General features: G+C 43.3%; 1 protein-coding gene across 1 annotated transcript in view; it reads left to right on the top strand.

Annotated features, from left to right (window-relative positions):
• Positions 1-18,485, top strand: part of SLC7A14 (solute carrier family 7 member 14) — a 127,962-nt gene that overhangs the window by 40,317 nt on the left and 69,160 nt on the right. Inside the window, exon 2 of the mRNA XM_082458961.1 lies at positions 12,628-13,084. Coding sequence (XP_082315087.1) covers positions 12,781-13,084 — 304 coding nt within the window. The 5' untranslated portion in view covers positions 12,628-12,780. The remainder of the gene's footprint in view (positions 1-12,627; positions 13,085-18,485) is intronic.

The raw sequence follows: 18,485 nt of genomic DNA, 5'->3' as shown, positions 1-18,485 counted from the left end.
AAAATAACAAGGGGGCTGTTTTAATCTTTTTATGTGTCCCAAAGGGAGTTCATCCCTTTTTACTTGGAGATTTTCACTAACTAAATAGAATGGGGTCCTAGTCAGACCCAAACCACAGACAGGAAGAAATTACACTCTCAGCCCTTGCCTATGACAGGTGAGACCAATTAAGTGTTCTCAATACTGGGCTCTGAACAGAGAGGCTCATTTGTTGGGATACTCATCAGTTGTCAAAATATGACACAGAGTTTGACCCACCCTACCCCGCTTGGTGCTAGAGAGACTGTACTTCTTTATGTATCTCATTGATGCAGAATATACTGAAATGGGTCTTCTGGGGCTGGTTCTGAACACCAGACACCATGGCCTTCTCTCCTGGAGTAGACAGAGAAGAGTAGGTCACATCTGGGCTGGCGTCTTCCGGGGAAAGGGAGGAGGTCAAAGGCTCCAGGGCAGCAGGTCCACCAGCCTAGCTTGGAAAAGGGACTTTACACTTTCTACCAAGCTTCAGATCTCAGAGAGGGCAACAGTCTCAGACACATCAGTTCCAAGTACAGGTCAAGGTGTATGGATGACCAATAGTCCAGATGGACCTGAAAGTTTGTAAACCATCTAATCCTCTACCTCAAGGAATATTTTTATTCTTGTTTATATTTGTTAAGTAGATTCTCCCATTTCTTTTTCATGTTGAATGAAAGGGTGTCTTTTCCCCTTCTAAATCACTCTTTCAGCCAAGACATTCCAGCATCATGGCATAACGGTTTCTTGATGTTGACTCACACTGACCAATACATGGTTACTTGTAAATATCATTCTATGATTCCATTTAATAGTAGACCCCATATTAAGGACTAAAAATGTACCAGCAGTGAGGATCTTCTAGAGGATGCGTTCTTCCTTTTAAAATCCCATTACACTAAAGAAGAAGATGAAAATCACAATAGCTTATTCCTAATAGGAGGTCACCATCAAGCTTGCACACTACACTACACTCAACCCATGGCTCTCACTGCTATAACATGAAATAAGAGTGTTTGAGAAGAAGGATGTGAACAACAGTGTTGAATGCCTCTGACAGGCCAAGGGAGGGAGACGAGGGCTAGAATATGTCCATTGGATTTAGCAACACGGAAGCCACTGATGACTTCAGCGATGCAGTTTTGGTGGCAGAGAACATACAGAAGGCAGAACAGAGAAGGCCAACGACTGACAAGATATGAAGAAGTGGAGACAGCCTGGAGGACAATAGCTTAAGTGTGGCAATATCTAAAGAGGGCACGGCAGTTTGGGGGAGGAGGGGTGTTTTTACTTGTTTTTTTGTTTTTTTGGGTTTTGTTTGTTTTTTTAATATCTTTATTGGAGTATAATTGCTTTACAATGGTGTGTTAGTTTCTGCTTTATAACAAAGTGAATCAGTTATACATATACATATGTTCCCATATCTCTTCCCTCTTGCATCTCCCTCCCTCCCACCCTCCCTATCCCACCCCTCTAGGTGGTCACAAAGCACAGAGCTGATCTCCCTGTGTTTGTTTTGTAAGATGAAACTATCGAGAATAATTCGAATTCTTAGAACAGTCCAAGAAATTATCAGAATTAGCTGCCTTTGGGGGGTGGGGGATAGTCAACCCGGAAAGAAAGAAAACCAATCTAAGAGAAGCCAGGGTCATAGGGCTGAGGTATTTGCTTTGGGGGCAGATTCTATCTTCCTATATTGGCCTGAGCTTTGTGTAGCAACTGGGAGAATCCTGTCTCCAGGCTCCTGGTGATTCCAATCTGCTGTGTAAGGCTGATTCTGTAACCAAGTCAGAGCTCTCCTTGGAAATTCTCTGAAAATTCTATCTCCAAAGTGAAGAGTGATAATGATAATATTGACTAATCTAATTCCATGAGGGAAACAGATCCTAAAACAGTTCCCCATAATGGAGATGCATGGAGACATAACTACAAAAACCGAGGATATATCTTCATTGCCAGGAACAGGAGCAGGCTGTTCTGATTTTCAATTAAACATTTTTCCCTGATTAAAAAAAAGATACATGCTGACCACAGAAAAGATGAAAATAGAAATCATTCCTAATTCTACCACCTACTGATTCCTCCTTTTAACATTTTAGCACTCTGCCTTCAGAAGAGAATGAAATTAAATCATACACTGTACAGTTTATATCCTTTATTATTGTTATAGTTGTTTTAAATTAATATATTCTGAGTAATTTGTTATGTCATTAAATATTATTTTAGAACAATATTTTATTGGATGCTTAAAATTTTATTCTTTGAATACCTCATAATCCATTTAACTCTGTCCCTATTTTTGGCATTTAGATTGTTTCCAATTTTTACCACTATAAATGATATTGCAGTGGCCCTTAAAAAAAAAAACAGAACTTCTTTTGTACCTGATTATTTTCACATGATAGATTTATTTTCCAAAAACATTTACGTCAGCTCACACTCCCACCATCAGTGTACTGAAGTATCATTTCTTTGACCCATTTCTTTGATCCATATTACTGAATATCTGTATTTGCATTAACAGTTGCTATTTCATGTGCTCTATGAGGAATACATTTGAATTCAAGAACTTGCAGTTTACAAAAATTTTAACTCAACAGCTTGGAGGCAAGCACTTTTAAGTCAAATAGCTTGTAGGTTGGAAATTCATTTACAAGTCCCCAAATGGAATCTGGCATTCCTCTGTGAGTTAAGTGCTGTTGGCATTGAAATGTGCTCTCCCAGTTTTCAGATTTCCTAATGAACAGACATGCTGATAGTCAGGAAAGAAACCTGCCTCCAGAGAGGAGTTCTCTGGGCTGTGGATCCAGAGTATACCCCAAGGGCCTGCAGAGCCACGAACCCTGAGTGGGTGCTATCTTCCAAGTAGACTCAGAAGCTAGAAATGAACAGTATACCCCACAGGGCAAAGTGATCTCCATTTTTCAAAAACATATTAAATTCCAGGCTGTCAAAGTTCTCAACTATTTTCCTCCCAGATGAAGGAAAAAAAAAAAGCAATGAAGCAAACTAAAAATTATACCTTCTCTTCTATGGTGCATAATCTATAATGTAGGAGATATTTACTGCTCTGATTGGGTAAAAGACTGTTTGAAGTCTCCAAGGAGCTATTGTACATGAACCATCTATATCAAAAAGTACAACTCTAACCTTAACTAGACGTAAATGTTTTAATGTTAAATATTTTAATATTATAATATTGTGGATTTTTAATTCAGTCTTCCCTTGACTTAATTAATATTAAAGGATCAAAAATACAGAAATGTTACTTATTTATAACTAGGTAATATAGATAATTTGGTTTTCCAAAGGGATTTGTGAAGGCAGTCAATGAGTTTAATCATTTGTAAAATCTGAGACTTGAATTAAATGATTTCTGAGGTTTTGTGTTCTTTGATGTTATGCACAAAGGGTACTCAACAAAGGAAGTCATCTTACATTGTAATAAATGTCTCAAGAGAACACGGATTATTACAAACTCCTATTGTAAATTATATCTTTTATAAAGAAATACTTTATGCCAAATATTCTTTTTAGCTGTGGAAAAATCTTCATTCTACAAACAATTGTTGATTACCTACTGTTTGCCAGTCCCTGCTATGGTCCCTGGGGATTCAAGAAAGAACGAGACAGACAAATCCATACCTTCAAGGAGTTTACAGTCTAGAGAAAGGATACAGACAATGAAAACATAACTAAATAAATGTCAAGTAGGGATAAATTACTCAAAAGTAAATGGATGGATAAATATATAAGTAGATGACAGATAGATAGAGAGATAGATAGATAGACGATAGAACTTGAGAGAAAGAGTCTGAAAGACCAGGGCTACTTTTAGCCCAGATGATCCTGGAGGGCTTCTCTCTGCAGAGGTGACATTTCAGCTAAGACCGGAATCAGGAGAAAAAGAAAGCCGTGCGAAGACCTAAGATAGGAGATTCCAGGTAGGGGAAATAAGTGCAAAGGCCCTGAAGCAACAGAGAATTTAGTGTGTTTCAAGAACGGAGAGGAGGTCAGTGGACCAAAAGGGAGGGTGGCAGGCAATGAACTCTGAGAGGAAGTAGACACCAGGTCACTTACAGCCCTGTAGGCCATTGTAAGGAGCTTGGATTTTATTTTCTTTCCAAGACAAAACCATCTGGGGGGCTTTAAAGAGATCCAAGCCTTCAGGTGTATAACAATCTGTGGCAAGAGACAACTTAACATATGCTGAGTTGGGGGAAATCAGAGAAGAGGAGCCCCAAGTGGTTAACATACATTTAATGACAGATGGGATATGAGCTGAGTGCCAAAAGAACATGAAAATACGGATAGCTTTGGGGAGGGAAAGAAGCAAGAAGCAAAGGCTAAGAAGTAAAATCTTGGTAGTCAGTGTTTACTTCATCATCATGCCTGTCTTCCTGGCCAGCCTGGGAGCTCCGAGAACAAGGGGGGCATCTTCTTCCTCTTTCTGTCTCTGCATCTTGCACACACGATGCCAGACATTTAGTAGGTGCTCTGAACCCATTAAAGGAGATGATGTGTATTGAAAACAGTACAAACCCGGAGCAGAGAGGGGTTGGGTATGTGGCGTCAGGCTTTGCTGAGAACCGAAAGTTCATGAGGCGTGTATAATAACCTACATCGATAAAATTAAGATTCTGTCCACTTGTCTGTTTATTGTTGTATCACATACAAACGGCCGTTATCAAAATTTGAAGGATCTGCTTGAAATTATCTGACTTAAAATGCAGACTCTTTAGAATAGTAGAAATTTCCTTTGGGGGGCACTGGAATGAATCTCAGAGACAAGAATCTCCAGAATAACTGAATCAAAGTACAAAGAGGCCTGGGTATGGGTTAAGACACAGTGAATAGGGAACACAAAAGGAGTTTCAAATATGGGCTCCAAACCCAAAGGCACAAAGCTATCCAAATTGCAGTTATGGATTTGTGAGGGAGCTTCTCATACGGGCAACTCTATTTAGCATATCCAGGGAGAGAAGCTGCAGGGATGTTATCTACTTAAGGATTTTCCTGAGCGATGCTGAGGAAGCCAGCTGGTTAACAATGAAAAGTGTTTATTAGACTCCTGCAAGACTCTTGCTTCTCCAAATTAGGATGAAGAAATTCCCACTGAAGCCAAGTCGACAGGAAAAGTTCTGAGGAACATTAAACACCCTCAGCTCCTTTAAAGGAACATTACCACATAGACAACTAGGTAAATGCCTCGTTTTCCTTTGGGGATCACCCCAAGCCTGGCGTGACTGTGATATCATACAAAGAAAATGTAGGCAGCTCTGTCCACCCTCTTAAATATGAAGCAGTAGGAAGAGCACTGGCGTGAGGTCAGGGGGAGGAAGGAGGGGGAGATGTTGTCAGGTGGGGATATCCTCCCTGCCTGGGTGTTGGAGGAGAAAGTGACATATACATAAAACTGAATCACTTTGCTGTACACCTGAAACTAACACAACGTTGTAAATCAATTTAAAAAATAAATATATATTTTAAAATATGTATCAGAAAAAAGACAGATGTCATTGTTTTAACATATTGAAATTTAGGATTGCTTGTTACTGCAGCAAAAGCTGATTAATGCAGTCAATAACTTTTTAGAAACAGGAAAAGAAATAGCAAGCTTTGTAAAGGAAGCCGAAATGATACCACCTCTTTTGCATAGCTATTCAGTTGTCATAGATTCAAACTCTCCTTTAAAAAAACATTCCAAGCAAAACAAAGCCAGCTGTGTCTGAGATCTCACATACAATGTAAATGGGCTAGCACATTGATAAGTAACGTGGTAGGTGATCAAGAAATACCTCAAGTGGACTTGATCAATCAAACACTTAGCAAAGACGTAACTGGGAAGATTGGCAATCTGAAAATCAGGAACCCTGGTTTTAAAGCCAGTTGTACATCTGTGTGAATTTGTCAGGCACCAGCATTGTATGATTTAGGAGGTTCATGCGTGCGCGTGCACACACACACACACACACACACACACAGGGCCAGACTGATCAAAAACATCTCCTTTACCACTCTGTTATGGTCCAAAAATGTCACCATGATAAACCGCAGCTTGCCCAAGAAGTACAAATCAGAATGTGATTGATCTAGAAGCCATACCATGTGAGACACTGCTGATCACTGAAGAAACTGAAGATGTTTAGTCTGGGGAAGATAAGACTCCAAGAGATATGTTAGTTGCCTTCAAAAACTTGAAGACTTTCCTATAAACAGATTAGCCCTAATCAGTACAGATACAGGGAACAAAACTGGGGACAACAGGAGAAATTTACCAGGACACAGATCTCAATTCAACTTACTAGCGTGTTCTGTTCGGATGCCACAGACCCTGGGATTCACATATATCTGACCTGTATCTGGCCACCCTGTGTGATATCATAGTGACTGACAGGCAAGTGACTCCAAAGTTGGGGTACGAACTTAGAGCCATAACTGGCAAGTTTGGAAGAAATAGAAGAGCAACAGAAGCCAGGACCTCAGCAGAGAATCTGCCATCAAAGACTGGCTGAGTGAGCCACAGTAAGCCACAAGCAAGAAAGTCAGAAGGAGGTCGTGCTTTCAGGGATAGGGTGGTGACTGTAGGTGAATCCACCATGCCCTAGCCACCTTTGTGTGCGTGCATTTTGGGCAGAAAAGTCAAGGGTGTAAAGGAATGAGAGCAGATATAACATCCAAAGGTCCAAGCAAATCGGCTGAGGACACCCCTTTAGATAACAAAACATGGGAGAGGAGAAAGCCCTTCCCTAAAAGCATGAAAAAGGCAAGCATGAACACCTAGGGGTGAAATACCAGGGTGTACAGTCGGCAGCCATAGAATCCTGGGGAGCTTCAGCAGAGAAGAGTCCTGGGTAAGGGCTGGGCAGTAGGCCAAGGACCCTCTGAGAGCTGCCTAGGGAGGTGGGAGGGGGTGTCAGCAGTCAGGGACAAAAAGACCTGGTCATCGGCCAGAGGAGGGTGATGCCAGCAGGCTGCCGCTTCCTGGCAGTCATGTATGCCAGACACCGTGCTGAAAGCTCCACACACATTAACTCCTTCGCTCCTAACCAGCCCTGCGAGCTAGTTAGTGCCCTTATTATCCCATTTTATAGATGGCAAAACTGAAGCATGGAGAGGCTCTTAGCGAGTAAGTGCAGAGCCAGACTTTGAACCCAGGGGACCTGGCTCCTGAATTAGGTTCTTAACCAGGAGCCAGGAGCTCAGCCCAGAGGAGAAGCAGCGGGGCTGGGGGGAAGGAGGGCTAGCACACAACCCAGGGTACAGGAGTTGGGGGCGGGGCCTCAGAAGGCTCCTTCAGATCCTGCAGTCACCTGGAGGGGCTCATCAAACCTGGCACTTTCAACTGCAACCTCCTTTTGCCTGGGGACATTGATGAGAAGAATTTTGTTGCAATCCTAACTGTTCAACCACGTGAAGGGGCAGCTCCCACCAGCCAACGTTCCTGCTGCTCCAGATGTTCCAGCAAAGGCTGGACACCAGCTCGTGGGAAGTGTCAGGAAGGGATTTTTGTAATCCCTTAGTGTATTTGCAAAATCAGGCAGGAATGATTTGAGGCTGTTTCATTAGCCTTCGTTTCCTTCCTCTCTTCACCTCCAAACGCAGGCTCCAACCTAATTCAACAATCCTACCTAGTCGGTGAACTTCCAAGCCATAATTATTTTCATCCTCACACAAACCTGCTCTTACTGTCATTATACTTGGAGCCCACTGAACCCTCAAGCATGCCGCCAGACACCACAGTGATGACTCCCTTCTCCCAGGGGCCCTGCAAGCCTTCCTTAGCAATAGCTGTGAAGTATTTTGAGAAACTTGAATTAAAGTGCTAGAGAAAGCACAACACACATTTATTGCTCATCTTGGAAAGACAACAGCAATAAGCTTCCAAAACTCTCTTTGATTAACATAATCTGGGGGTAATGAATATGGATATTGTCAATAGTCACTTAGAAGCATGTTTTCTTTTGTACATTTTGTTCTCTCCAGCAAATTTCCAACCAAGAAAGGAAATGCCCCAAGCCCCTGTTTGCACCAATAAAGCAATCACTCAGAGGAATTACATGGAGGGAATGCAGCCAGGAAGGAATTCTACCACCTCCAACCTTTATTCTAGTTGATTCTCTATGTTTTCACCATGATTTCTAATTATCTACCACATTGAAACTGTCACGTCCCTAACCAGCCCGGTTCTTTTCTCAGTGTCTCTGTGACAGTTTCTGAGGAAGGGCTGATCAGGACAAATATCCCAAAGGGTATCTCCAGATCCAGAGTCACCGCCTGCAGAAGACTGCTGCTGAAGGGCCCAGTTTCCTGCCCAGGAAGAGAAACAGGAAGTACCTGTCGCGACGCCTTGGGACCCCACGTGGAAAATGGCCATGGGTCAGTCAGGGTTCTCCAGAGAAAGAGAACCAATAGGACTTATACAGATACATATGAGGGGATTTCTTACATGAGGAATCGGCTCACATGTTATGGAGGCGAAGAAGTCCCATGACCAGCTGTCTGCAACCTGGAGGGCCAGGAAAGCTGGCGGTGTCATTCAGTCTGAGTCGGAAGGCCTGAAAAGCGGGAGGGGCAGGCGGTGTGAGTCCCGGTCTGAGTCTGAAAGCTCAAGAACCAGGAGCACCAGTGTCCGAGGAGAGGAGAAGATGGGTATCTCAGCTCAAGCAGAATCAGTGAATTCGCTCTTCCTCTGCCTTTTTGTTCTATTCAGGCCCCCAGCAGATCAGATGAAGCCCATCCATGCGGATGAGGGGATCTTCTCTACTCAGTCCACCGATTCAGATGCTAATCTCTTCCAGAGACTCTCTCGCAGACACACCCAGAAATAATGTTTTACCAGCTACTTGGCATCACTTAGCCCGGTCAGGCTGACAAGTAAAATTAACCATCACAGGCAGTATCTGGTTTTCTACACCAGCACTTTAGTCATTACTCACAGGGCAGTGGACCCTAACTAACCCTGCTGTGCTAGAATCACCGGGGGAGCTCTAAGGATCTAAGGAATCCCTATATCTACGCCACACCTCAGACCAATTAAATCGGGATTTCTGGGGCTGAGGCCAGGCACCATTGTTCCTGAAAGACCCCCAGGTAATTCCCCTGTGCAGCCAGGTTGGAGAACCATGGCTGCCCTCAGCAGCAGGTCCGCACCTCACTCCCCTCTGTACTGATACATCTGTCCTGGCACTGACGCATCATCGGGCGTGAGTCTTCAGTTAACTGCGCAGCAGCTACAATGAGCTTTTAAAAATGTAAATCGTATCATGTTGCCCACCTGAATAAAACCCTCCCATGGCTTCTCATGGCTCTTAGAGTAAACACGAACCCCTTGTTTTGGTTTGAGAGACCCTCAGCAGTCTGACCCTGTGCCCCTCAGGCAGGAAAGCCAGGAATAACAGCTTGGCAAGTGGAGCCAAGGCCCAGCTCTGCCCTTATGCGCTCCATGACTTTGGAGAAGTTAGTGGACCTCCCCGGTCTTCTCTGCCTCATCTGTAAATGCAGATTTAACTAGTTGACTCATGTAAAGCTCTCACGTGGTACCTGAATCCTCTTCGTCACACTGTCCCAGTGTCACTCAGTTCCCAGAGCAGGCCACCCCGTCTCCCCCCTGGCCCAGCTCTGCAAGACACTCTCCCCTGACATCTGGCATGACTGGCTGCTTCCCGTCACTCAGGAGCCAATGCTGTGATCATAGAGACCCTCTCGCCCTTTCATCACCCTGTTTGACTTCCTTTATAGCCTGTATTCATTTGCTAGGGCTGCTATAACAAAGTATCACAAACTGCAAGGCTTAAATAACAGAAATTTATTGTCTGGAGTTCTGGAGGCTGGAAGTCTGCGATCAAGGTGTCAGCAGGGTTGGTTCCTTCTGAGGGCTGTGAGGAAGGATCTGTTCCAGGGCTCCTTCTTAGCTTCTGGTGGTTTGCTGGCAATTCTTGGTGTTCCCTAGCTTGTAGATGCATCACCCTGATCTCTGCCCTCATCTTCACAGCTCGTTCTCCCTGTGTGTGTGGCTCTGTGTCCAAATTTCCTCTTTTTATAAGGTCACCAGTTGTATTGGGTTAGGGCCCCATCCTACTGCAATGTGACTTCATCTTAATTAATTATTCAGTACATCTGCAACGACTCTATTTCCAAATAAGGTCATGTTCTGAGGTACTGAGGATTAGAGTTTCAACATATAAATTTTGGGGGGACACTACAACATACCCCTTATCCCTCTCTAGAATGATCTGGTTTTATTTTTCTATCTGTGTGTTGAATTGTCTTATCTATCTTCACTGAATGTTATTGTTGATACTGCCTGATTTTTCTGCAATGGCCATGCTACATACATTTGTAATATGAAAAATAAGAAAAGACAAGGTTTTCAGAAAAAAAAAAAAAAAACCTTCTCCCTTGCACTGTGATTTCGGTGACCATCATCTCCAGTTCTCGACTGGAAACTCCACGAGAGCAGAGACCGTGTCTTTGCATCCCTGAGCCTAACATCATGCCTGGCACATAACGGATTCTCAGTACATGCTGGCTGGGTTGAAATTAAATAGATATGTACATTGATTTCCCCACAAGAGCTCAAGAGCTCAAGTTGAGCAGTTGTTCTTGCAGCCTTCCTGGTATACATTTTCTCACAAATCTGGAAATCTTAAAAAAAAAATGCTGGCACTCTAGGCTTTTGAATGACTCTGGTATATACAGTGGCACTATCTAAATGTACTGATATCTAAGATGTCAAGAATTAACACACAGCATGAAGCAACACTGTCAAATTTAGGAGGAAATTAAACCAGTAGGTCCATCACCCAACCCCTGTGAACCAAACTGCTACATTTCACCTGATTCTTCTAATTAGGCTGTATCTACAAAGCTTTTAGAAGTGGACAAGTGTTACATTAAGTGCTAAGTAGTATTAATTAATAATATGGGTAGATTACACGGGCTGGAACTTGCCGTAAATGTAAATGTCCTAGGCTTATCAGCACAGTACTTGGAATCAATGTTCCAGATGTACTTCAAAAATTCTTTATAGAATTTTGTGAAGCTTCTGGCTTCCAAAGAGAGTAACTTCATATAATCTTGGCATTTTCAAACTTGACAACATTTTAGAAATCATCTAGTACAATAATTCTCGTCTATCAGACCCAGCACCTCTTTTTTGTAATACATGTTTTGATACACGCCTCTTTAATATCCTAAAGCACAATTCATGGGTAACCTGCCTGTATATAACATACTTCAGTATTTAAACACTCAGGCAAGTACAGCTGTCATCATGAGATGCTGGCACTATATGAAAAAGTACTGTAAACGTGCCAGTTTCAAATGGCAGGCTGTTACAGGTGTGCTGAATGGGTGACGCAGCACCATGGGTAGCACTGAAAGGCTGTCTTGGTTTTCTAAAACAGTGATGAACTCCACTTAAGTTCAAAACTAAAGAATTTACAATCTTCCTTCAATTTATTCTATAATTGTCTTCCTGGAAAAGTCAAGGTACTTGTCTATTAAAACCATCCAAAATAATCTCATGTGCTTATATGTAAAACAGAGTTAGGTTTTAGGTTCAGATCATCATAACCAGAATTTTCACCTACGAGAATGTCCGGGGCTTCCCTGGTGGCACAGTGGTTGAGAATCTGCCTGCCAATGCAGGGGACACGGGTTCGATCCCTGGTCTGGGAAGATCCCACATGCCGCAGAACTAAGCCCGTGAGCCACAACTACTGAAGCCTGCATGCCTAGAGCCCGTGCTCTGCAACAAGAGAAGCCACTGCAATGAGAAGCCCATGCACCGCAACGAAGAGTAGCCCCCGCTCACCACAGCCGGAGAAAAGCCTGCGGGCAGCAACGAAGACCCAACGCAGACAAAAATAAAATAAATTAATTAAAAAAAAAAAAAAGAATGTCCGATATCTGAAAATGGTATGAGACCATCCCACACGTTTAACATCTCTGGGGCCCACCAACCAAATGCCATGAACACTCCCCCTACCCCAACCTCTGAGAGCAAAAAAATTCTCAAAACATCTTCATTTCATCTGAGAACAAAGTTCCAAGACAATCCCTTGGGGTGGCACTGCCCCTCTTGAGAGCCATAGATCTCACAAATCCTCACAAATGAGGATTTGTGTCCCCAGAGATTATGCCCAAGAATCACAGACCAAGTCTTGGCAGAGCCAGGTAAGAAGCACTTAGAGTTTGACAGAAGAGCATTTTCCACAGGCCAGGCATTGTCTTAAGCTCTTTTTAGACAAACACTAATTTAATTCTCACATCGACACAAGGCAGGAGGCTTGATTATCCCCACTATGCAGTAGAAACTGAAGCACAGAGACATGAAGTAACGTTCCTAAGGTCCCAGAACCGTAAGTAGCAGAGCCCTGACTCAGACCACCCTCTTCATAACAACTATGCCACACGGTGCAAACTACGGACAGTCATTTAGGACTGGAGGCAAGACAAAGGGGGAAATGCAACCCTCCTGCATTATAAATACACAGGTTAGGTCAGTTCTACCAGTTCAGTACACTGACCTCCATCCGTGCCTTCAAGCCATGGGTTTGTTTCCCACTTGGTCTCATCTTCCCTTTTCTTGTGTTTTTCCTGCAGACATTCATTCCCAGCAGAAGGCTGCCGTGGGTCCCTCTCAACCTTTCCTAAAAGGGAGATCCCTGGTCACTAGATGAGTTCCAGAAGCATCCACTAAGACCTCTGCAGCCCTCTGCCATCAGTTGACCTTCACCACAAGCCGTCTCGCTCAGGATGAGTGGCTTCCTCGCCTCCCTGGACCCCCGGCGAGTGCAGTGGGGGGCTGCCTGGTACGCCATGCACTCCAGGATCCTGCGCACCAAACCGGTGGAGTCCATGCTGGAGGGAACTGGGGCCACCACGGCACATGGCACCAAGCTAGCCCAGGTGCTCACCACCGTGGACCTCATCTCGCTCGGAGTCGGCAGCTGCGTGGGCACTGGGATGTACGTGGTGTCTGGCCTGGTGGCCAAGGAAATGGCAGGACCCGGCGTCATTGTGTCCTTCATCATCGCAGCCGTTGCATCCATATTGTCAGGTAAGCGTCCCGTGCAGGCGCAGGCCTGTGGAGAGCGCGCCTGCAGGCCTGTTCGTCCCACTCTCCTAGAGTATTTAGTGGTGAGATGAGCGAAGTGGCCATCATGCTCCCTTTTTGCCTTGACTACCAGGGAGTTCAGCGCTAGGTTTTGGCTCATTGTAGTGGCTTCCTTTTTCTTTGGTTTTTCGATCCAAATAAATATTCTGGTGCCTAGCCATTGCCCAACTTCTCATTCCCTGTCATGTCCTAATGGCTCTATTTTTATTCTGTCTCCCTTTCATGAGAAGATAGGTCAGTCCTTTCGTGGGGGGTGGATATAGCCAGGATATAAATAATAAATACTGGATAGGCAGAGTAGCAAAATGACAAGTCAGTAAATCTGATATGATTGGGATTTGATGAGCCTCAAACTGGCATTGTGATCTCCAAGCAGGAGGAAACCAAGTTAGGAAATAAAGCCATTGTGAGAATCACAAAGCACCGTCTGCCACAGCACTTCAACAGACTGATATTCTGCAGAAGTAGCTCAGCTAGGCCCTTCTCTCTCCTTGAGAAAGAATCATAAAACTCGTTTGTTTGTTTTTTTTAATGAAGTACCAGGACTTACATGGTGATGATAGTTTGTGAAATAGCTCTATTTCCTTTTCCTCTTTCCTCCTCTTCTCTTGAGTTCGAATCCACAGTATCTTCCCAGATGCTGGGGATGGGTCAATGGACACCTTGAAAAAGAAAGAAAAGGAAAACTTCCTGCTTCTTGATGGTTATACTGCAAAAGCATGAGGCTTTGCTGGGTTTGGGATTGGCAGATCACGTGGGTCAACTCGTCTTGGCAGTGAATGTTGTGGCCTCTTCAAATGTTTCTGGAGAAGTAAAGATGCCAACTTACATTGGGAGTCCTGTGTACTAATGCACACCATCACAAGAAGAGTTCTACATTAGTATCGTACATCCAGACTAAACAGTCTTCATCCATGTGGGATGCACAGACTAGGGATACGTAACCAGAAAGTGCACTTGTTTATATCTGACATCGTTTTAATGTGATGAGGAAAATACTTCCAGAACCGATTTTATTTATCTCCTGTCATGGCTTATATCCTTGTTGGTCTTACCACTATCTTTTCCTGAAGTCATTCTCTAATATGCATGAATATCCTAATAATTGAGATTCCTGCAGAATAGAGGATTTTTTTCCTTATAGATGAAAATAAATTATTCACATGAATAAATTCTGTGGATGCTTGAAATTCTATTAATATTAACCTGATTGCAATCATTTTCAAACTTGTTTGGCAAGGAAAGTATTTGGGGGAAGGTGCCAGATTCTTACTCACCATAAATTTATAAATCTAAAAATGTTAGCACATAGAACAGAATAGCAGTGGTAAGACAAAAGACAGGCATGTAACCAGGGAGTCCTACAGAGGGCGTAGGGCAGACGGTTCAGAGTCCTGCCTGGTCAATGCAGACTGCACAATCCCCTCTAGATACCATCCTATTAAGGCCCAGTCCCCCAAACCATGACAATTCCCACAAATGAATCACCCACATCTTATCCTTCAAGGTGCTTCATTACATTTAGAAATTAGAACAAGGCCCAGTCACATTCTGGGAGCCTGTCCCCCTGACATCGTGCTCATGGGCGCTGTGTAACCTAGACTGGGGCTATGGAGGGAGTATTTACACCACAGAAGTTTTCAAATGCTATAAATCAGAGTTCGTTTGTTTGTTTGCTGTTTGTTTTCAGAGAGTGAGTTGTTAAACATTTACCAGCACATCACTGAACCAGCTCCACCGAAGGCCCTGGTACTGGCCAGTAATTGGTGCCTTCACCACGGCACCAGGTACCAAAAGAAAGCCCTGCTTCTGTCCCAGTAGGGGTGCCCCTCTCTGCACATGGGCTCACCCATAACACTTCTCTACACTTTGTAACTGACATCTCCCAGCTGAGGCCAGCCAGAATCCTCCTACAGCCCCCAGCCAGGGACAGGACCAAAATAACTGTGCCAAAGTTAGCATTTTTATATCAGGTTTCTTCAACCAGGCCTCTCACTCTATGATCCTTTGTCATTAAACCAAGGAAAGTCCCCCTCCACCCTCTTCTTTCCACTCCCACACCATCATCTCCGTATAGCTTCTCTCTGGACCCAACTTCCCACTGCTTCTCCATGTCTGCACCTATCTCCAGCAATAACTGCTGCTTGGTTGCAAGAGTAGAATAAAGAAAAAGTTGGGATTGACTAGATTTAGCTTTTCCCAGGCAGAGAGAGAGGGGGAAGGAAGCAATGGGGCTAGGAATACTAGAAAAGGAAGAGGAAATACTGCTGGACCACACAACTTAGGTTGGATGAGAAGGGAAGTGAGAACATGAAGGTAGTGGTGATTTATGAGAAGTGGTAGGATCGATGAAGACTGGTGTTCTCAATGAGGTCAGGAAATCACTGAAGTAAAAACACTGAGAAAGTGAACTAGAAGATAGAAGTGAAGTTGAAGAGTAGGATGCTTGAAATTAAGATTTCAGAGTGGTAAAGTAATCAGTAACGATAAGTTTAGACTTGGAACCTGGCTCAGCCACTGACCAGCTGTGAGACCCTGAGCAAGTTCCATAACTTCTCTGAGCCTCAGTTTCTCCACCCTGAAAGTGGTGACAATAATACCTACTTCATAGAGCTGTTGTAAAGACTAAATGAGGTATCTGTAAAATGCCCATACAACACCTGGCACGTAGCACCTATTAAGTGGTTATTATTATTTTGTGCGAAACCCTATATTAGGAGCTTGCCATACGTCATCCCATTTAAAACTCATAATATCTCTTCAAAGTAGGTTTTATTATCTCCAGTTTTACATGAGGAAACTGAAGTTTAAATAACAGAAGATAGATTTGAATTTATTACGCCAGCAATATCTCTCAACCCTGACTATGAATTTAAATTACTTGGGGAATTTGCTTCTGAATAATGGATTGGGGGAGGGAGGCTCAGCTTTAGTGAGTTATAAGTACATACAGTAAAGCTGACCCTTTTAAGTATACAATTCTATGAGTTTTGACCAATACATACAATTGTGTAACCTCCACTACAATCAAGATACAGAAGAGTTCCATCACCCCCCAAATAATTCCTTCATGTTACCTCTTTGTGATTTTCCCCTCCTGCCACCCCCAACCCCTGGCAACCAGAGACGTTTTCTGTCTCTATACTTTTGCCTTTTCCAGAATGTTATATAAATGGACTCATTCAGCATGTAACCTTTTGAGTTTAGTTTCTTTCACTTAGTATGATGCATCTAAGATTCATTCGTGTTACATGTTATCAGTGAGACGTTACACTTTATTTCTGAGTAGTATCCCACTATATGGATATTCCACAGTTTGGTTTTTTTTTCCTTTTAATTTATTTTATTTTTTATTTTTATTTTTTGGCTCTGTGGGGTCTTCGTTGCTGTGCACAGGCTTTTTCTAGTTGCGTTGAGCGGTGGCTACTCTTCGTTGCCGTGCGCAGGCTTCTCATTGCGGTGGCTTCTCTTGTTGCAGAGCAGGGGCTCTAGGCATGCGGGCTTCAGTAGTTGTGGCACGCGGGCTCAGCAGTTGTGGCGCACAGGCTTAGTTGCTCCGCGGCATGTGAGATCTTCCCAGACCAGGGATCAAACCCGTGTCCCCTGCGTTGGTAGGTAGATTATTAACCACTGCACCACCAGGGAAGCCCCCCACAGTTTATTCATTTACTAGTTGAAGGACAACTGGGTTGATCCAGTCTGGGACCATTATGAATTAAGCCATTATAAATATGTGTACAGGTTTTTGTGTGAACACAAGTTGTCATTTCTCTTGAGTAAATACCTAGGAGTGGACTTGCTGGGTTTTGTGGCAAGTATATGTTTAACTTTATAATAAACTGCCAGACCTTTTCCCGAAGTGGCTATATTATTTTTGATTCTCACCAGCTATACATGAGTGTTCCAGTTGCTCTGTTCTTTGCCAGCACGAAGAATTGTCAGGTGTGTTTTTTTGTGGTTGTTTTATTTGTTTGTTTGCCATTTTAGAAGGTGTATAGTGATATTTCAGTACAGTTGCAATTTGCATTTCCCTAATTATGAATATTTTGAGCATCTTTTTACGTATTTATTTGCTACGCAAATATATTCTTTGGTAAAGTGTTCAAATATTTTTCTCATTATTTAATCGGAGTCTTCATTTTCTTATTAACTTTTAAGACTTCTTTATATATTTTGGATACAAGTTCTTTATTAGATATATGGTTTTGCAAATATTTTCTCTCAGTTTGTGACTCATTTTAAAATTTTCTTATAATTTCTGTTTATTTCTTTTTTAAAATACCGATGTTCAGGCTCTACGCCCTAGAGATTCTAATTCAGCTGGACTGGAGTACAGCCCAGGCACTGGCATTTTTTAAAAATTCCCCAGGGAATTCTAATGTGCAGCCAGGGTTAAAAACTACTCCACTATAGGAACCAAGACCTACTTCTGGAATAGCCATGACCTACAAGAAGAGGAAACAGGAACTATTTGGCCAGCAGATTCTTCAGAGACTTTTGCCCTTGTGGCATCATCTCCCATGAGATGCAAACCAGCTTATAACATGAAACAAATCTAAGAGAGAGAGCCACTTTCTCTATAATTTGACAAGACCCAAAGTTACAAAAACTTCCCAGGGACTTCCCTGGTGGCGCAATGGTTAAGAATCCACCTACCAATGCAGGGAACACGGGTTCAATCCCTGGTCTGGGAAGATCCCACATTCCGCGAAGCAACTAAGCCCCATGCACCACAAAAACTGGGCTCTGTGCTCTAGAGCCCGTGAGCCACAACTACTGAAGCCCACGCACCTTGAGCCCGTGCACCGCAACAAGAGAAGCCACCGCAATGAGAAGCCCTCGTACCGCAACTAAGAGTAGCCCCCGCTCGCCACAAATAGAGAAAAGCCTGTGTGCAGTAACAAAGACCCAACGCAGTCAAAAATAAATAAAATTTTTTAAAAAAAAGAAAACTTCCCTGGCTCCTCCTACCGTTCCTGCCCCAACACCACAACTGCCACAGCCCTATCACAGGTGGAGGGAAATTTATCAGAGGAAGCAGCCTGTGCTGTAACCTTTACCCTTGTCCAAAAGGTCTTATCTACTCTTGAATAGCTCAGCAGCCCACAACCAGACCCCGTGCCCATGCCAAACCTTAAAACCCTTTTGTATATACCAGACTGTATAAACCAGATAGGGGAAATAGTTTTTCTTCCTGGTTCCCACTGACAGCTTTGTTGCAAGATGAGGGATGGAAGGAGGGTAGTTTATAGAGGTTCTCTAGTTCACTGGCTTGGGATGAAACACAAAGCAAAGCCTCCGTGTCAGCGACACCTGGCTATTAAAAGTAATCTGCCCCAAGAGG

The sequence above is a fragment of the Balaenoptera physalus genome, assembly GCF_965194825.1.
Source record: "Balaenoptera physalus genome assembly, chromosome: 4".
Classification (NCBI taxonomy): Eukaryota; Metazoa; Chordata; class Mammalia; order Artiodactyla; family Balaenopteridae; genus Balaenoptera; species Balaenoptera physalus.
Note: the sequence above shows the minus strand (reverse complement) of the source record. Positions and strands in the feature narration are given on the sequence as shown.